General features: G+C 36.2%; 1 protein-coding gene across 1 annotated transcript in view; it reads right to left on the bottom strand.

Moving 5' to 3' along the window:
- Positions 1 to 3,143: 3,143 nt before the first annotated feature.
- LOC123540779 (endoribonuclease LACTB2-like) overlaps positions 3,144 to 22,409 on the bottom strand; it is a 45,914-nt gene continuing 26,648 nt past the window's right edge. Inside the window, exons 7-8 of the mRNA XM_045326056.2 lie at positions 15,560 to 15,641; positions 3,144 to 13,250 (exon numbers count right to left, since the gene is read on the bottom strand). Of these exons, the coding sequence (XP_045181991.2) occupies positions 13,189 to 13,250; positions 15,560 to 15,641 (144 nt within the window). The 3' untranslated portion in view covers positions 3,144 to 13,188. The remainder of the gene's footprint in view (positions 13,251 to 15,559; positions 15,642 to 22,409) is intronic.

Here is a 22,409-nt window from a genome sequence, read left to right as displayed (position 1 = left end):
GGCGAGGGATGCCAAAGGCATAAGTATACGTAACCACACGAAATTGCCGATTACACCTTCACTACCTAAAACGCTTATTGCAGGATGGGGAGGGAGAATTGAGATGGAGATAAGAGGTCTGAGGGAATCATAGAAGCAATTTCAATAAGATGCAAACTAGTTTAAGAGATTTTTTGTTGTGAGAGGGGTATTTGGGTAGGGTAGGTATAAAAGAAAGGCAATGGGTATAGGAAGTTGACACAGGAAATAGGAGTAGGGATATGAGTGATATCAGTACTAGGAAAATTTATGAATTATATGTGAAAATTGAGGATGCTGTAAAACTTTAACCAGCACTTTTACAAAATCCAACCCCAGTGACCTTGACCTTCAAGATACCCAATCCTAAAAGTTATATGCATCTCACTAAAATTAATCTTTTTGTGAGCTTTGCTTATTAAAGGGGCAGTAGTCAATACAACATACAAATGTAGTGAAAATGAGAAGCTTGACATAAAATTTTAACAAGCACTATGACAATATTTGACCCTAGTGACCTTTACCTTTAGGATACCTGACCCTGAACTGTATTATACCTGCCCCTTACAAAGACCAACCCTTATGTGAAGTTTGATCAAAAAAGGGGCAGTAGTTGATAAAACATGGTGAAATTGAGAATGCTGCCAATATCAAGGCAAGTACAATTATAGTCCTCCTTATTCTTTGAATAGCCAAGCTAATAAAAATACAAATACAGCACAAGCTAGTTGAATTATTACGAAGCATTGGTAATCCAATTCAGCTTTGGCATGAACAGGAATAAGACAACCTATAAGACACCATGACAGCTATGACATTGTAAATGTTACTTAAATCTCAACAAATCAAACAAGTCGAAGAAATGCACGCCTAACTTCACTAAAAGAATCAACGCAGAAGCCATCTTGTGTGCTGTCACATAATGGCAGGCAGGTTATGGAACACTAATTTTGCCCAGAGATATAAAATAAGGATAGTTTTTATATGAATTTCACTTTTGAGGCATTTCTGGCAAGAAACAATAACACGGAGAATTATATTTGGTGAAGTTAATCTCAATTTTAGTATGAATAGCGATACCGTGTCACTGCAGTGACAGGAAAAAGCTAACTTAATAGAATACATTTGACCCCTTCATTTGTCACTTCAAAATGAAAATTTGAAACGTAATGTTTGTCAACACGGAGTATATCGTATATTTTAATATGCAAGGAATAATAACTAGAAAATGCTTTTGTAAAAAAGCGCATGTCTCCCCCAATGCAAAGTCCTATAGGCACGAAGTCAATAGGGGTCAGGAGCGAAAGTCAAAGAGACACTGATGGTTGGCTGCAATAGGGATCATCTACTTGGCATGTCCAGTCATCCCGCTAAATTTCAACACTAGTGGCCTAGTGGTTCTCAAGTCACTGTTCAGGCTCCTGTTACCTTGACTTTTGATCAAGTGACCTCAAAATAAATAGGGGTCATCTACTCTGCATGTCCAATCATCCTATTATGTTTCAACATTGTAGGTCAAGTGGTTCTCAAGTTATTTCCAAAAAATTATTTTACATGAACAGGCCACTGTGACCTTGACCTTTAATAGACTGACCCCAAAATCAATAGGGGTCATCTACTCTGTATGTTCAATCATCCTATGAAGTTTCAACATTCTGGGTCAAGTGGTTCTCAAGTTATTGATCGGAACTGGTTATCAATGTTCAGGCCCCTGTGACCTTGGCCTTTAACGGTGTGACCCTAAAAACAATAAGGGTCATTTACTCTGCATGAACAATCATCCTATGAAGTTTCAACATTCTGGGTCGAGAGGTTCTCAAGTTATTGATTGGAAATGGTTTTCCATGTTCAGGCCCCTGTGGCCTTGACCTTTAACAGATGACCCTAAAATCGTTAGGGTTCATCTACTCTGCATGACCAATCATCCTACAAAGTTTCATCATTCTAGGTCAAGTGGTTCTCAAGTTACTGACCAGAAATGGTTTTCAATGTTTAGGCCCCTGTGACCTTGACCTTTCACAGACTGACCCCAAAATCGTTAGGGGTCATCTACTCTTTATGACCAATCATCCTATTCAGTTTCAACATTCTGGGTCGTGGTTCTCAAGTTACTGACCGGAAATGGTTTTCAATGTTCAGGCCCCTGTGACCTTGACCTTTAATGGAGTGACCCCAAAAACAATAGGGGTCGTCTACTCAGCAGCCCTACAACCCTATGAAGTTTGAAGGTTCTAGGTCAAATGGTTCTCCAGTTATTGCTCGGAAATGAAGTGTGACTAACGGGCGGACGGACGACAGACGGAAGGACAGACGGACGATAGGGGTCATCTACTTTGCATTTACAATCATCCTATGAAGTTTCAACATTCTGGGTCAAGTGGTTCTCTAGTTATTGATCAGAAATGGTTTTCAATGTTCAGGCCCCTGTGACCTTGACCTTTGACGGAGTGATCCCAAAAACAATAGGGGTCGTCTACTCTTTATGACCAATCATCCTATCAAGTTTCAACATTCTGGGTCAGGTGGTTCTCTAGTTATTGATTGGAAATGGTTTTCAATGTTCAGGCCCCTGTGACCTTGACCTTTGACGGAGTGACCCCAAAATCAATAGGGGTCATCTACTCTTCATGACCAATCATCCTATGAAGTTTCAACATTCTGGGGTAAGTGGTTCTCTAGTTATTGATCGGAAATGGTTTTCAATGTTCAGGCCCCTGTGACCTTGACCTTTGACGGAGTGACCCAAAAATCAATAGAGGTCATCTACTCTTCATGACCAATCATCCTATGAAGTTTCAACATACTGGGTGAAGTGGTTCTCTAGTTATTGATCGGAAATGGTTTTCAATGTTCAGGCCCCTGTGACCTTGACCTTTGATGGAGTGACCCCAAAAACAATAGGGGTCGTCTACTCAGCAGCCCTACAACCCTATGAAGTTTGAAGGTTCTAGGTCAAATGGTTCTCCAGTTATTGCTCGGAAATGAAGTGTGACTAACGGGCGGACGGACGACAGACGGAAGGACAGACGGACGGAAGGACGGACAGGGTAAAAACAATATGTCTCCTGGGGGAGACATAATTAGTGTACCCGGTATAACAACCTATAAATAAACAAAACAAGTGGTGAAATTTTTTTTCTTAGTTTAATCAAAGAGCTATTTCTTTGGTTTAATATATCTGACTAGAAAAATATAAAATTTGTACATCAAACATCCTCGGACTGGAAACATGTTTTTAACATTAAGGTCAAATTTAAGAAATTCTTTTTAAAAAAACAACAACAACAACAAACAAATGTAAGCAGCAACAACTAAATGATCCACGTTATAATAAAAAAACAAGTACCTAAATACAGTGCCACCTCTCTAAAACAAACACCATTTGGAAAACTGTAGTGCTATTTGTACAAGTTGTTGCCCTACAATGGTTAATCAAACAAGTCTTTTGCTTTGCAATAGACATCCAATATGGTAATGGATTTTCACAATATGTGGCCTCAACGCGAAACTAGTCTATCTGCTTCTATTTCTATATATACATAGACTAGTTTCGCGTTGAGGCGACGATATATTGAAAATTATCATAAAATGTGTAACATTTTGTTGCCATATAAACCAAATTTTTGATGTTGCAATAAACGTCCCCTACCAGATGGTGCTATCAAATCGGAAATTAGAAAGTATGTTTAACATTTAGTTGAGGCATCAACAATAACTGTAAACTAACAAGAGGTGCTATCAAAACATCAACAATTATCACAAAATAGGTATTACATTTCTTGTTGCCATATAAACCACATTTTACTATCACAACATCAGAAATTATCACAAAATATGTATACTAACATTTTGTTGCCATATTTTAGATTTTGCAACAAAATAAAATTGTCAGCAAATTACCCATATTACACTCTATCTTTCTACAAGATGTCATGAAAAAAATTCTTGTTTAATATTTATTTTTTATACGTTGCTATATGAACCATATTTTTCTAATACATTTGTATTGCAACAAAACGATAAGACCTCCATATTCCTGTACTGTCCTCTGTCTCATGAAAAATCCCAGGTACCAGTACTTTTGATACTGTTTCAAGACCCACCTTTGATGACTAATGGACTAACAGACATACAAAATAAAATGACATGTACATTCTACATATTGCATTCTTTGTACCAGTTTTCATGAAAAAAAAAAATAACAAAGGGTCCACCTTTGTACTGTTAACCCTTACCCTGCTAAATTTCTTTAATGAATTTGCCCATCTTAAATTTGGGCAGTATTATTAACTGTTAGAAGGGGTGCATACCAAAAATGTACTGACTGAATGGCGAACAGTGCAGATCATGATCAGACAGCACAGATGTGCAGGATGATCATGATCTGCACTGGTGGGAAAGGCAGAATCAATTGTGTTCAGCATGATAACTTAAAGGGTTAAAGTTAAACCAGTCTGACTCCACAGTAAATGTTTGTAGAATTTTATCAAATAAGAAAAGAAAATATCTCTCTTCATAGGGTGGTTTTGGATGCCTTATAGACTATGAGCCAGAAGGGGTTTTGCTCCCCCACAGGGGGAATTTTGTGGACCATATTTTTTTGAAACTCCAATGTGTGGTGAACATTTTGGCATAAAGTTTGCAACTAGCGAGTGGGGCTTTTCTCCGTAACAACACCTTAAAATACGTTACCCTCAAAACCAATAATTTTTTCATCAATTTTTACAGACAAATGGTACCATTATGTAAGTAAATCATTTCAAGTTTGCATATTTTATTACAAGGTGTATACTAGATGTTGCAATTTGCTAAAATTTCAATATCTAAAATGTGATGTTAAAGAAGAAAAATATCGGAAAAAGATACGTTACCCTAAAAAAAGCAACATTTTTGGCATGAAGTTTTTATTGCAAATTTAGATGACCAGGTAATTAGAAATTGAAGTTACTATTAAAAAGTTCAAAGTTCAGCAAAAACAATGATATATAGATTGCTAGTATAAGTTAAGGGAAAGCATACTTTTAGCGATTCTTAAAATGTAACGGCATTCTTCCAAAATATGCTAATTTTCAATCATACCTACTTCAAACATGTTTTTCATAAAAAAGTTCTATCAATTTTATATTGACATTCTTTAGTTACATGTAATGCAACTATATACTTATTTATCAACAAACCTCTAACTTGTAAGATGTCTTACATTGAATTCTACATAACATTTTACGTTACCAAACATACACATTATATTGTATGTCTTCATTTTCTTTTAAACACACTTTATCAGTTGAAAAAAAAAATATAATTCTGTTCTCAACAGTATAGTTTTGCATTTCAAACTGAAGGTTTAACTTAAAACACGTATAAATATATCAAATTAAGTTACAATTTACGTTACCGAACAAACTAACTATATCTCTTGTGTTCTGTTACCTTAAATATACTGTAGCACTTAGCAAAAGCATATCTACAATTCAATCAAAATATGTTTTAACATAGCTTTGCATTTTAACTTTAAACCCATGTATTTAAAAAACAGTCTACGTTACAATTTACGTTGTACGTTACCTAACATATAAGCTATACATTTTCATGTATTCTGTATTGTGAACATATACTTTATCTTGGAAAAATAGCAAACTTACAATGATTTTTTTTTGTTTTTAATATTTTGCTTTCAATTCTAAACACATTGTAGAACCTAATTTACATGGTCCATGGTTACACCTTCACGAGAACACTATGCAGCCAAACATTTTTTTAAACAATTGATATATATATTCAGCAATTTAAGTCCATTGAAGTGCCACACTTATAATATATACAGACATTGCCCAACACAGTGCTCTATAAAGATGCTAAATTTAAAACAGGCATATCACGATATTTAGAAATCTTGTGCATGTTTATGCACACACATTTTACATTTTGTTAACTGCTGTATGTTGTAACTGTGATTGTTTTGAATGTACAGTAGATTCATTCATCAACATAGACTTCATCCAACATGTTGTCAATCTCAACTGTATCCTTAAGTAGATATACCATGTACATGTATCTTCTATGGAGCTGGTATCCAGTAATGGTCATGACTGGAATACTGTGACTTTCTTTAATACGGTATGTATATATTGATGGTAGTTCAATAAGACAATTATAGGAACTGCCTTAAAATAGGATATTCTGCAATTGAAATTAATGTAACTCTAGTAGGTAAAGTAAAGTGCATTTGATTGCCCACTCTGAAGGCAAGTTCTTACAAAACTAACTCTTTTTGTGGCAAATATGGGCCTTTAAACTTTTACGGGTGAATTCCGTTACCAATTGACAAGTTTATTCCAGACAGAGGACCTATTTGATTTCCAGTCATTTGAACCTCAACTGGTTTCTAGAGAATCTAAGGTCAGAGACAAATAACACTATTGGGGAATATTGTTACTAAAAGTAAAGCCACTTGTGTGAAGTTCGGAGGCCACTTTTTTCCAAAGGTTTGTGTACCTCATACTAGCAACCCTATTCAACATCAACATCAAAAGCCCGCTTGAGTACTGCCCTTCAATCATACTGGGCAGTTGCCTTTTAATAATGTTGGGTACCAACAGTCAATCTATCATTGTTTTTTCTAGGTCACGAGGGCATTTGTCTAGGTCATGAGGACATACAGGCCTGGTGGTTGCCACCACTAGAAACCTTATTGTATTCAGTACCACCTTCTCTAACATGGTTCCATCTTCCTGCATTTAACCTAAGTGCATGTACATCAAGTCCATCTCCATGACAGCAACTATGGAACAAATATATGTTGAGCAATACTTGTCCTGCGTCGCAAACTGCAGTGTCATTGTTTGGGGATCAGTGTCCTTCATGTCTATTTTACTAATTCCTTCATTCCGAGGTTGGTAGTTTACACTACCCTTACTGTGCACATTTCGGGGGAAAGGGTTGGGTTATGACAACAATTACTGTATGGACCTTGCTCCTGAAAGTATGGCTTTACACAATTATGGAAACATCGACTTGGAGGGGCTGGGTCTGTGGGATGTGTTCATGTCTCCTGTTTTGATGGATAGACCAGTAGGGGCACGTTGTGCCAGAGTCTCACTTATTGGTCTGGTTTTGGCTTGCTTACCCTTACTCAGTAAATGGACGTGCGGATTTGGTTAAGTGGCGGTAAGATCAACTTATCCCCAGTGTGAGACTGCAGTCTCTAAAACTGATGGTAGATATGGCTGTGCAGCCTTTATCTAACCACAACATCCTTTGTACTTGGGTTAAAACACGAGTCCCTTCCAGATGGGTATTGGTATTTCGGGATCTTTTGAGGGATCTGTCTGGTTTAAGCAATAGAGATTCTTGGGCTGGAGGCCTAGGAAAGGGACTTTGGGTTATGGATCATTTACTTGAGACCCTCGTTTAGATATGTGTCAGCAGAGGCAAAGCTCAGTCCAGCAATAGACGCAGAAACTGTGTCCATCTGTTTGAAGTCTTCCCAGCTTCCTGGGTATCCCAGGTTTATCCTTGTGAAAGATGCAGAAGCTATGTCCATCCATCCGCCAAACTTTCAAGAAAACCCAAGTTTCTCAGATTTGTATGTTTTGCTAGGTATCTTGACTGTGTTTTAGAAATATAGGTCAGAATGAGTATCCCATATTACACATTAGTATGGGTATTCCAGCACAGTAATAATTTGGTATATTTCTCCATGCAACCCAAGAGTTTATGAACTAATACAGTATGTGTATCACCTGGCATACATGAGTGTCAGTATTATGGTATTTGCTCTGGGTATCCCAGGGCCTTGATAAATTGGTATTTTTTCCAGGCATCCCGGAAGTTTATGAACTTGGGTCAGGGTATCCCATGACCTTAAGTTTTGTTATTATAAGATATGTGTGGAATAACTGCTTCAGTATAGTAATTAACCATCTATTGGGGAATCTCGTCTGTTTTAAGAAGGAAGTACTTCTGGTCTGCTTCGCATTAGATGTATGATTGTTATTGGCAAAACCTCCATGTTAAATATCCTGCAGGGTATCCCTGTTATGACTGATTCTGCAAGGAATCCATTCGTGGCCCCCCAAGCCCTTATGACCCACTTTATAGAACAGGGCTGTGGGAGTGTAGTGAGAATGCTGTTAATGGTTACCAAGGTCACTGTCAGAAGTCACAGGAGAAACAGCAAATCAGCGAGGAGGATCGACGTCACATGGCTAGGAGGATCAATCGTTTACGAGGAGTATCTCCTCCAGACCAGACTCTATTGAATGCAGTTGTATTTATCATCAACAACCGAAATCTAAGGCCATCTGCCTTTTACCGTTAGAAACCTCTGCCACCCCTAATAAGAGTGTATAGTGAATACCATTTTTCACTTCAAGCTCAATGTCACACTTAGTCGTCAGAGGTCATACCTTAGGACTAACATTGCTTTGCATTGCGGAGTCTATGTTATTTAATTATAATTATGATATGCAGTAATACTGGTATATTCAAAGAGCTATATATTCTTAATATACATTTAATTAATATTTCTAATGAATTATAAAATCTATATACATTTATTTGATAATGTTGTTCATGTCTGGTGATGTTTATTTATAGTCCAATGTATAAATTTTTTAAAATCCTGACCATATAGGTAATACCAAAATTTTAAATATTTTTTCTTTAACACATATTTCGGAAAGGTAACGTATCATATGTGACATACTCTGGGGACAGTTTTATTATATATAGATTTAATTACTGAACTGTGTATTGGCCATTATCAGTATTTTACAACTTAAAAAATCATCATTGTTGATATATTTCTATGTTCTAGTAATTTCAAAAGAAGTAACGTAAGTTACGGATAATACATAACATCTATTCACCTAAAATGATACGAACATATGATAATTTCTATTTTAAAAACATAAACATATCTAAGCAACTTGTTAATTACGATTAATTGTACAACAGGCATGTTTATAATATTAAATTAACATAAATGGTGAATTAAATGAAAATTTGCATGGTAACGTATTTTAAATCTCCGTAACTCGTTAAAGCCCCAACGGAAACTTGCAAACTTTTGTCTGTGAATAGCAACTACCATACGGTTTAAGAAAATCATAGAGTTGAAAATTCCTCCTTGGGGGGGGGGGGAGCAGGGTCAATTGTCAGCTCAAGGTCTATTAGAATTTGTTTAGAGAATTTTTGCTCTATGCGGCTTTAAATTTGCTTTAACATGTTATCTATGTCAACACTTGTGTTTCAAGAAGACTTCTCAATAATTTCATTTTAAACACCAGCTTTAATGTTATTATTCCTTCTATGCCCCTAGAAACCTGAGAATGATGCAAAACTTAGATTTGGCTTTTTCAAAGTAAAGATAAAATCAACTAGAACTGTCACAGGAGTGATTCATACCCCCACCATACGGTCTTGTCACAGAAGAATGGCAACCATAAGAAATCTTAAAAATACTTAGTCTTTGGAGTACTTCATCCTGGGCTTCCACATGTAAGTAATACTAGTATAATACTAGTATAGTAATACTAGTAAATATATTAAATCTCTAATATTAGAGATACACTAAAAGTGAATACAAAAAAGTGTCTTACCGACCCATGTTACCACAGAAAAATGTATTTACTTTTTACATAGGACTTATAATAAAAAAGTTAGAAAAATACCTAAAATATTGAAAATCTAAAAATAGGATTTCTAAAAATAGACTAATTCCTGGAATTTAAGGTGAAGAAACTCCATACAAAAGTTTAAAAAAGGTTACTTCCCTTTGGCTCTAAGCCAATCAGAATGAGATATAGTGAAAATACATCAAAATTAACCTTAAATTCTAGGTAAAAGGGGACACAATTCAAGAAAAATTAGTGTCAGAGTTATGCACCTTGTGTCACATGATGTGGGTGATGAGGTGGAACATCTATTTTAAGTCTGAATCAAATCCATTCAGTAGTAACTGAGATATAGTGAAAATACATAAAAAATAACCTTAAATTCTAAGTAAAAAAATAACCTTAAATTCTAAGTAAAAAGGGGCATAATTCATGAAAAATTGGTGTCAGAGTTATGCACCTTGTGTCACATGATGTGGGTGATGAGGTGGAACATCTATTTTAAGTTTGAATCAAATCCATTTTGTAATAACTGAGATATAGTGAAAATACATCAAAATCAACCTTAAATTTAAAGTAAAAGGGGACATAATTCATAAAAAATTTATGTCAGAATTAAGCACCTTATGTCACATGATGTAAGTGGTGTGGTGGAACAACTATTTTAAGTTTGAATCAAATCCATTTAGTAATAACTGAGATATAGTGAAAATACAACAAAATTAACCTTAAATTCTAAGTAAAAGGGGACATAATTCATGAAAACTTGGTGTCAGAGTTATGCACCTTGTGTCACATGATGTGGGCACATGATGTGGGTGATGAGGTGGAACATCTATTTTAAGTTTGAATCAAATCCATTTAGTAATAACTGAGATATAGTGAAAATACATCAAAATCAACCTTAAATTCTAAGTAAAAAGGGGCATAATTCATGAAAAAAATTGGTGTCAGAGTTATGCACCTTATGTCACATGATGTGGGTGATGAGGTGGAATATCTATTTTAAGTTTGAATCAAATCCATTTAGTAATAACTGAGATAGAGTGAAAATACAGCAAAATTAACCCTAAATTCTAAGTAAAAGGGGACATAATTCATGAAAACTTGGTGTCAAGAGTTATGCACCTTGTGTCACATGATGTGGGTGATAAGGTGGAACATGTATTTTAAGTTTGAATCAAATCCATTTGGTAATAACTGAGATAATAGATTTCGGGACGCGACGGGACGGGACGGGACGCGACAAAACTGACTCCTATATACCCCCCTCAAACATGTTTGGTGGGGGTATAAAAAGAAAAATACTGAACTGGTATCCCAAACAATAGTTCAAGGCCTGTTTCTTGAGCAACAACTTAACAGCATAGTCACGCAAATATATTTTAATCCATTATATAGGCAAAAATAATTAATGGAAAATATGGTCTGAATTTTTAAAATGAATACGAATTGATGATAATATAAGTCTGTATATACTATCTGTATTCGTGGTTTTGGGCAAAATGGTTATTTCGTGGAGATATGAATTTGTGGTTAACATTTAAACTTGAAACGAATGTGATTTTAGGATCAAATTTCATGGACTGACACAACAATGTAGTAGGGAAATTTTGTCCTCCACAACTATTAGTGATTTCACAAAGCACTTAATTTTGACAGAATCAAATTTCTTATTTACCCTCACACTTGAATGAGAAATACAATCAAACTGCTTTCCCTCAGACTCGGATAATAAGCGCTGACCCTGCTAAATTTCTATAATGAACTTGTTCATCTTTCAATTTGGACAGTACAATAAACTGTTAAAAGGGGTGCTAATACCAAAAAGATACTGACTGAATGGCAAACAGTGCAGATTATGATCAGACAGCACAGATGTGCAGACTGATCATGATCTACACTGGTGGCCAATTCAGAATCAATCCTGTCCAGCATGATAAGGGTTAGTCCCCCACAAATATTAGTTATTTCAAAGAACACTAAATTTTGACAGAGTCAAATATCTTATTTAGCCTCACACTTGAATGAGATATACGATCAAACTGCTTTCCCTCAAACAGGGATAATTTGAACATCACGTTCCCTTAAACTCATCGCCTGGATCGGCAAAATCCCTTAATAATGAATTTGGTCCGATGCCTCAAAATACCAATAACTAGCACAAATTATGCTGGCCTTGTCAAGTATGAGCAAATGAAGTTTGACTGTAATCATCTGTAACCTCAGTTTAAAAAGTGGTTACCAGTACCGACATGAAGTAGGAGTTCATAACATTTTGCATTGCAGTGATGATATGTATTTTTAGTACCAAGGACGCATGCGGCAGATCTGGGTAAAACATTTCCCAATTATAGAATTTGTTTGAAAACTTTGTATACGCACACAGTATCATGTTAGAAACAAAAAAAATATTTTAAAAAGTCAAAGGTCACCATGCTTGTTCAGGAGTTATCTGCCCTTGTATATGCAAATTTGAAGAAAATCCAGTTTTAAGGGCAGATAACTCCTAAACAAGCGCATTGGCCTATGACTGTTTTTGCATTTTTCTGTTTCTAACATGAAACTGTATTCAATATTATACAAAGTTTGAACAAATTCTATTATTGGGAAATTTTTGCCTCATCTCTCATATAAGAAACTGCAGCAAGAGTCTTTAACTATACTTTGTATATACAATGTATATGATTAGCCGTTATTATACAACAATTTTCCCTTTTTTATGCAAGTATTTGAATATGTGAACCACAGTGTTCTATACAATTTTCTGGAATATGTTTCTGCTCTGTTGCATTTACAGCTAGGACAGACATCAGCTCCAACCAGTCATCTGAAAGACTTCTAACCTTTAGCCTGCTATATTTCTAAAATGGAAACTTCTTATTCTAAGAGGTGTTCACTGAAAACTTACTGACTGAATAGTAAACAGTGCACACCATGATCTGCCTGTAAAGAATGTGCAGGCTGACCCTTGGTCTTCGCTGCTTGCTAAAGGTTAAAACCACCAAATCCATGGCAAGGTTTTCCAAGATTAAAATTATACGTCATTCTAAATGTTGCTAAGCATGGTTGTAGGAACTTTTTTTTCAATTTTTGAGAGAGTTTTAATTTTATAGCCCCAAAATATATTGTCTCCATTGCAAAATTCTGGCCGATGTAGATTTACACACTTAATGGAAATGTTCTTGTTATGCTTATTTAGATACAGTGAGAATTTTAAAACTTTAAAACTTTAAAACTAAACATCAACAAATTTCAAGTTAGAACTGAAAAGAAAAAAGAAAGATTTTGGTGTCCAAAATGGCTGAAATTTACAACAAATATAATGAAGATACCCTATTCAAATCATTTTTGACAATAAATTAAAAACTAATAACAATATTTTGAAAATTCAAAAAGTTCCCATTACCACCCTTTAGAATAGTGTATAATGGCATCTTATAGCAGTACAGAAATCAAGGAAAAACCTTGTTATGGAAAAAAGTGGACATAATAGTATCACTGTATATTGTTTAAGATGACTGCTTGAGTCAACAAGCAAATGGCCAAACAATCATATATTTGACTTCCGTGTGACAAGTGTCCATTTTTCTTCATCTGCCTCATTAATAAGCTCTGAAATGAACAACAACAAAATTGCTTCAACTGAAATAAACAAATTCATGAATTGTATAAACGGACTAGAAGCTTACATAATTTGAACATTACATCTGCAAAAGAAACGTATGTTTGACAGTAAATTTAGGATCACAGCTTTATATTTGCTCCAATTTTCAATATGCTATACATTTGATGTGTAACAATTATAAACAAGTGTGCCAGACTGTCACAAAATACGCCCATCATCGAACTTGGCCTAATTCACGGGCCGTAATCCAAGAGTGCCTCAGGCAATTTGGCTGGTTATCGAACTTGGCCGAGATATTATGCCCACAATCATTGTCAGCAAGTTTGGTGAAGATGGGATGAAAACTGTTCAACTTAGAGAGCGGACAAGGCTAAATTCGCAGTTTTTCGAGTAATTCAAGGGCCATTTATTTATTTATCTATTTTGTTGGGTTTAACATCACACCGACACAATTATAGGTCATATGACGACTTTCCAGCTTTGATGGTGGAGGAAGACCCCAGGTGCCCCTCCGTGCATTATTTCATCATGAGCGGGCACCTGGGTAGAACCACCAACCTTACGTAAGCCAGCTGGATGGCTTCCTCACATGAAGAATTCAATGCCCCCAGTGAGGCTTGAACCCACATCAATGAGGGGCAAGTGATTTGAAGTCAGCGACCTTAACCACTCAGCCACGGAGGCCCCATAATCCAAGAGTGCCTGGGGTGATTTGGCTGGTTATCGAACTTGGCCAAGATATTCTGCCCACAAATATTGTCAGCAAGTTTGGTGAAGTTCGGATGAAAACTGTTCGACTTAGAGAGCGAACAAGGCTAAATTTGCAGTTTTTCGAGTAATTCAAGGGCCATAATCCAAGAGTGCCTGGGGCGATATGGCTGGTTATCAAACTTGACCGAGATATTATGCCCACAAACATTGTCAACAAGTTTGGTGAAGATAGGATGAAAACACTTTCAGAGATGGGTGTTTAAAAAGAGTGGCAAAAATTCCACACAAATTAGGTTTTTTCAAACTGTTTTGAACAAAGTTGTGCCTACATGACTTTGTCTATGATTTTGCGAAGTTAAATCATTTTTTTCTCTATTTTAAGAAACAGTCAATTTGACCTTGATGACCTTGTTTGAAATCCTAATCTTGGTCTCAATGTCAGCTTTATTATTGCATAACATTATCCTAACTGGAAATATTTAGCTGAATATTTTGTTCTATCTTTAGTTAGTGACTTGTCCTTAACCCAAGAGGCCCAATGTTTAATCCCAAGCTCGATCATGATACAAGCTTCCCATAATATATGTTTCATTTCATTTTCTTCATCATAACAACTTGTGTTACAGAGCACACACATTCTGTCCCATGACCTTGACCCCACTGGCTAAATATGCAATAGAATCTCTATATGTACTACAAACTACCAAAAGGCCAAATTTCATTTAAATATATCAAACCAACCACCAATTAAGTTCTATTTTTAGCAACAGTTACCTCCACTGATTCTATCTGCAATCCCAGCCTAAGTACTGATGTGAGCTTCTTCAAGCCAAGGTTTCATCTGACTGACTTTGTCGTTGAGTTATTGAATGACACTGTTTTTCTATTTATAGAAACAGTGACCTTGACCCACTGCTCCCATATACAATCCCAGTCTTAGTACTGATATAAGTTTTCAAAAGCCCAAATTTCACTCAGTTTGAATTATCTAAACTCGATTTTTTTTAATGGACACTGTCTTTCTATTTTCTATTAGTGACCTTAATATGACTCCACAATGTCATATCCACCTGCAATCCTACACTGGTCTTATCATAACCTACGTACAGGCCAAATTTCATTTCAATATCTCAATCAAAACTACAGCTTTTCAGCGGACATGATGACTTTGCCTTAACAAATTGTCCGACAGTATTTGGCATTCTAATAACCAGTGGTTTTTAATTTTGAAAACTGTGCTGACTTGATATAATTCAGAACCATTTCAACAGAAAATCCTTGTTAATAAAAATCCAACTAAAAAATTATCCAGCTACCCTTTGTATATGTCATTAGATAAAGTTCAATAGATCTGGGTTGGTTAAAGTTTTTTGAGAAAAAGGAAAAATACCATCACAGTTACTTTTACTACTGTGAAATCATTTCATTTCGTGGGCATGAAATTTCGTGGTTTTGGTCAAAACTGCAATTTTGTTGGGATTAAATTTCATGAATTGACTCAACCATGAAAATTAGTCCCCCGCGAATATTAATGATTTCACAATATGACAAATGATGGTTCAAGGACACACAGTAGTACACTTACCAACTTTTCCATCTTTAACAAGCTTTTTTAGGTGGTGCCTGGCACTACCACACGCTGATGGTATTAGACTCGGATTCAAACCCTGAAAATGAAAAACAACAAGCGAATTCAATAAATTCCTATCCCCTATCATTAAAAAAAGGTTTGTATTCTCTATACATTTTGATGATAGGGGAAATAACAGATGGAAAACTCAAAAACTATACTCTTAGGCCTTTTGGAGGTAGAAAAAAAGCTTGCTGTTAACATGTGCTTAAAACAACATCTCTTGGGAAGAAAGTTAATCCAACATTTCAAACAATTTTAATCAGTAATTCATGAAGTATGTACAAAACAATAACAAAACAATAACTGAGGAATTACACAGAAAACTATGTAAACTTACAGACGTCCTTTACTATCTAAATAGTTAAACCACAGGGCTTTAAGACCCAAACTTGCTCACCTGACCTTGAAAATCAGATATTTGGATGCGAGTCATGACATAATGACTCATGAAAGGCAACTTAGTTTATTGAGACAATATGATTATAAACTTATACCTTTTTGGAAAGGTCCTTCAAATCTTTGAACAAAGAAAACCTGAGCAAAGAGGTAATAACTACAAAAAGGTATAGGTCAGTACAAGGAATTAACTCGCCATCAATATTTGGACAAGGCTTATAGCTGAAGTTGACCCCCTGTATCCAAAAGTTTTAATTCATTCTATACAGTATCCCTTGCTTGAGTCTTTGAATTAATTCTATCACGACAGAGGGCTATATCCCTTTAACTATACAAAAAAGATTACATAACTGATTTTTTTTCCCAAATATTCTGTAACAACATACATGTAATTCTCAAGCAAGGAATAGTGTAATTCTCAAGCAAGGAATAATGTAATTCTCAAGCAAGGAATAGTGTAATTCTCAAGCAAGGAATTGGCAAGGAATAGTGCATAACAATACTGTAAACCTTCTGGGTACACATTTAATTCCATTTTATGACCGTGATCATTCTGTAGTCATAAGCTCTATTTCCCTTACCCTGCTAAATTTCTGTAATGAAATCTTTCAATCTGGACAGTACCATTAACTATCAAAAGGGGTGCTTACCAAAAACATACTGACTGAATAGCAAACAGTGCAGATCTTGATCAGACTGCACAGATTTGCAGGCTGATCATGATTTACACTGGTAGTAAAGACAGAATCCATCATGTCCAGCATGATAAGGGAAAATCAGTTGTGTTCAGTCTGTTTTGAGATGCAAACAAGGCAGTCTGAATGACAGCTAAATCCCCCGCCACTGCTATGGATAGTGAAAGGGTAAAACCTTTGATTTTAGCTGTGACCTTGACCTTGAACTGACATGGCTGACTCATGAATTCTGCACAATGTCTTGATGAGGTGATCATTTGACCAAAGTTTCATGAAAATCCTTCAAGGGGTTTAGGAGATACAGAGCTGAAACCTTTGACCTTCAGTTGTGACCTTGACCTTGAGTTGACATGGCTGACTCATGAGTTCTTGATGAGGTGATCATTTGACCCAAGTTTGATGAAAATCCTTCAAGGGGTTAAGGAGAGTGGACACCAAATGGAAGGCTCAAACCTTCGACCCTTAGTTGTGACCTTGACCTTGAGCTGGCATGGTTGACTCATAATTTCTGCACATCGTTCTGATGAGGTAATCATTTGACCCAAGTTTTATAAAATTCCTTCAAGGGGTTTAGGAGATATAGAGCGGACACGAAATGGAAGGCTCAAACCTTTGACCTTCAGTTGTGACCTTGACCTTGAGCCGACATGGCTGACTCATAAGTTCTGCACATCGCCTTGATGTGGTGATCGTTTGACCCAAGTTTGATGAAAATCCTTCAAGGGGTTTAGGAGATATAGAACGGACACAAAATGGAAGGCTCAAACCTTTGACCCTAAGTTGTGACCTGGACCTTGAGCCGGCATGACTGACTCATGGGTTCTGCACATCGTCTTGATGAGGTGATCATTTGACCCAAGTTTTATAAAATTCCTTCAAGGGGTTTAAGAGATATAGAGCGGACACAAAATGGAAGGCTCAAACCTTTGACCTTGAGTTGTGACCTCGACCTTGAGCTGGCATGGCTGACTCATGGGTTCTGCACATCGTCTTGATGAGGTGATCATTTGACCCAAGTTTTATAAAATTCCTTCAAAGGGTTTAGGAGATATAGAACGGACACAAAATGGCTGGCTCAAACCTTTGACCTTGAGTTGTGACCTTGACCTTGAACCGACAAGGCTGACTCATGGGTTCTGCACATCGTCTTGATGAGGTGATCATTTGACCCAAGTTTCATGAAAATCCTTCAAGGGGTTTAGGAGATATGGACCGGACACGATTTTGTTACGGACGGAAGGACGGAAAGACGGAAGGACGGAAGGATGGACGCAGACCATTCCTATAATCCCTCCGCCACGGCGCGGGATTAAAAAAACTTTCCACAAATGTATAGATTGATAAACTTTTGATATATTCTAAATATATTAAAAAAGATACAAATTGAATGACATCTCATAAAGTGCCAAATGTCTTATTACTGTTAGATTTGGAAGCGCTAAGCCAGTCCAACAGAACCATAATAATTAATTTGATGAAGTTTCATCGTATTCTGATCAACATACATCTAATTCCTAACTGAAAACCATTGTTTCTGTTTAAAAAAAAAAGATGTCCTAGACCTACACCCTAGCAACACAAAATGAAACCAAACTTTGTTTTGTTTTGTTTTCATTTGGTTTAGAGTCAAACCAACACATTTTGGTCATAAGACTTTTCCAGCTTTTGATGGCAGAGCAAGACCCCATGTGCCCCTTGGCCATTAAATTATCATGGTCAAACACTGGGAAAGAACTGTCCACCTTCAGTAAGCCAACTGGATGGCTTCATCACATGGAAGAATTCTACACCCCAAATCAGGTTTCACTTATTCTTTTTCTTTTTTTTTGTTCAGTTTAACATCGCACCGACACAATTATAGGTCACACTGCGACTTTCCAGCTTTGATGGTGGAGGAAGACCCCAGGTGCCCCTCCATGCATTATTTCATCACAAGCAGGCACCTGGGTAGAATCACTGACCTTCGGTTATCAAGCTGGATGGTTGCCTCACATGATGAATTCAATGGCCCGAGTAAGGCTCAAACCCACATCAATGAGGGGTAAGATTTGAAGTCAGTGACCTTGACCACTCAACCAAGTGAGCCTTGGTCTCCATGCAAGGAACCTTTATATCATATCTGGTCTCAATACCTAATTTGTAATCTAAACAAGAGATCACAGAGTGATCTTGGCGCCCACCAATGTGCCATTTTTGGGTGTTCCAAATTTCAAGACTTATTGACTAGCTCAAGGTCAAATTTCATTTCTGTACACAACACTGTGCATATGGTCCAAATTCGAAAGCTGTAGCTTGAGAAATGTGAAAGTAGGTCACTAGGTCAATGTCAAGGTCAAAGTTTGTTTCGGTACACAATCCTATGCATGTGGTCTAAATTTGAAGCCTGCAGCTACAGAAATGTGAAAGTAGGTCACTAGGTCAATCTTAAGGTCAAAGATCATTTCGGTATACAAAACTATGCAAGTGGTCAAAATTTGAAGGCTGTAGCTTGAGAAATGTAAAAGTAGGTCACTAGGTCAAAATCAAGGTCAAATTCTATTTCGGAATACAAAACTACGCATGTGGTCCAAATTTGAAGCCTGTACCTTCAAAAATGTGAAAGTAGGTCACTAGGTCAATGTAAAGGTCAAAGTTCATTCCAGTACACAAAATTATGCATGTGGTCCAAATCTGAAGGGTATAGCTTGAGAAATGTAAAAGTAGGTCATTAGGTCAAAATCAAGGTCAAATTTTATTTTGGAATACAAAACTATGCATGTGGTTCAAATTTGAAGCCTGTACCTTAAAATTGTGAAAGTAGGTCACTAGGTCAATGTAAAGGTCAAAGTTCATTTCGGTACACAAAACTACGCAAGTGGTCCAAATTTGAAGGCGGTAGCTTGAGAAATGTTAAAGTAGGTCACTAGGTCAAAATCAAGGTCAAATTTTATTTCGGAATACAAAACTATGCATGGGGTCCAAATCTGAAGCCTGTATCTTCAAAAATGGGAAAGTAGGTCACTAGGTCAACGTGAAGGACAAAGTTTTTTTCGGTACACAAACCTATGCATGTGGTCCAAATTTGAAGGCTGCAGCTTGAGAAATGTGAAAGTAGGTCACTAGGTCAAAATCAATGTCAAATTTCATTTTGAAACACGAACTATGCATATGGTCCAAATTTGACGCCTGTACCTTCAAAAATGTGAAAGTAGGTCACTAGGTCAAAATCAAGGTCAAAGTTTTTCCAGTGCACAAAACTATGCATGTGGTCCAAATTTGAAGGCTGTAGCTACAGAAATGTGAAAGTAGGTCACTAGGTCAAAATCAAGGTCAACTCATGTCAAGGTTCATCTTGCCACTCAAAAATATACATGTCGTCCAAATTTGAAGGCTGTAGCTACAGAAATGTGAAAGTAGGTCACTAGGTCAAAGTCAAGGTCAACTCATGTCAAGGTTCATCTTGCCACTCAAAAATATACATGTGGTCCAAATTTGAAGGCTGTAGCTACAGAAATGTGAAAGTAGGTCACTAGGTCAAAATCAAGGTCAACTCATGTCAAGGTTCATCTTGCCACTCAAAAATATACATGTGGTCCAAATTTGAATGTTGTAGTTATTGGCAAGAACATTTTAAAAGCTTTTCCCTATATAAGTCTATATGAATCATGTGACCCCCGGGGCGGGGCCATTTTTGACCCTAGGGGGATAATTTGAACAAACTTGATAGAGAACCACTAGATGATGCTACATTACAAGTATCAAAGCCTTAGGTTTTTGTGGTTTGGACAAGAAGATTTTCAAAGTTTTTCCTTATATAAGTCTATGTAAACCATATGACCCCCAGGGCAGGGCCATTTTTGACCCTAGGGGTATAATTTGAACAATCTTAGTAGAAGACTACTAGATGATGTCACATACAAAATAGCAAAGCCCTAGGCCCTGTGGTTTTGGACAAGAGGTTATTCAAAGTTTTTCCCTATATAAGTCTATATAAACCATGTGACCTCCAGGGCGGGGCCATATTTGACCCCAGAGAAATAATTTGAATCATCTTGGTAGAAGACCACTAGATAATGCTTTAAACCAAATATCAAAGCCCTAGGCTCTGTGGTTTTGGACAAGAAGGTTTTCAAAGTTTTTCCCTATATAAATCTATGTAAAATATAGAAATAAACAAAGGGCCATAACTCACTCATAAATTGTTGAACCAGTCTGATTTTCAGGGGGACACAACTAGGGTACCAACACATCATTCTGACAAAGTTTGGTCAAAATCCCCCCAGTAGTTTCTGAGGAGATGCGATAACGAGAAATTGTTAACGGACGGACGGACGGACGGAATGACGGACGGACGGACCACGGACGCAGAGTGATTTTAATAGCCCACCATCTGATGATGGTGGGCTAATTATAAGAAACACTATTTTCATTTGAGAAACAAGAGCTTTGATCCAAGCGACTTAACCAAACCATGATCTTAAGTTAGTATCACGTTTTGAATTTCTGGTGAATGATAAAAAACAAAGAATATTCAGTTCTTTCCAAAAACCGTTAAGTTATGATTCAACCAAATAGTTTCCTTTGTCCACCAGAAAGAAACAATTCTTATATCTTAATATCGAGGTTTAGTACCTTTATTACAGGCAATAAACTAAAACAATAGGAATTCTTATGTGACTTCATTGAGCTCAACAAAGCAATTTCAAGTACAAATATTAATGTAAAATGTAAAGTAAGTTACACACTACAATGTCCTACCAAGATTCTTACAAAAACAATGCATATGCAGAATGGAGGGATAAAAATAATTTTGACAGCTTGTGAAAACTAATGACAAAATTTGACAGGGTATGATGACGCATGACCTAATTAAAAATTTTCTGTAATTTCTACCTTCCATTTTGATTTTCTTAAAATGGAACTTCTATATTGTAGCTTACAACTCATAAATTAAAACAATAAAAGAATACATTGTTACCTTACTGTCGTTTTGTCTATCCAAATCTTGTAAGAATTCCTATTGTTTCAGACATTTGTCACTAACTCACAGTGTCCCAATCATACAATACAGATCCCTTATTTTCATATAGATATTGAGGATTTATCTAATGAGCACATGTATTGGAAAAACAATTTTACTACCGATTGCGTATCGCAATAATGCTAAGATATCTCAGCTGTGATGTGTCTTTAAGCAACCTACATATGTACCAAGTTTAGTCTAAATAGATCACTTCTAACTGAAGCAACTGAGTGACAATTTTTTTTTTCGAGTCACAATGACCTAAACCTTGACACCAGCAATCCAAAATGCACAACTGCAAATAAACGCATACCAATTTTGGCCACAATAACTCATTCTTATTTGATGTTATTGAATGGAAACCATTTTCTATTATTTATAACAGTGACACTGTCCCCATTGACCTAATTCATAAAGAAAGCTAGGTATGTACCAAGTTTGGTCACAGTATCTCGTTTTAAGTTACTGAGCGTAAATGAAACTTTGTGGTTTGCAAAATAAATATTCAATTCATTATCAATAGTATCCAGAGCGAAAAAAAGCTTGCGCTTCAGTGATTATTTTAAATGCATTACAGTAAAAAGTTACTCGTGTAGTCAATATACCTATATACACTTTACTAAAAATATCAACAAGAGCAACACCTCTATAATTATCAGGATTATCAATGTTACCTTTTTTATGCAAAGGAGTTATCATAGACTTAGTC

Source organism: Mercenaria mercenaria, chromosome 16 (assembly GCF_021730395.1).
Source record: "Mercenaria mercenaria strain notata chromosome 16, MADL_Memer_1, whole genome shotgun sequence".
Classification (NCBI taxonomy): Eukaryota; Metazoa; Mollusca; class Bivalvia; order Venerida; family Veneridae; genus Mercenaria; species Mercenaria mercenaria.
This window is presented reverse-complemented; position numbering and strand designations above follow the sequence as displayed.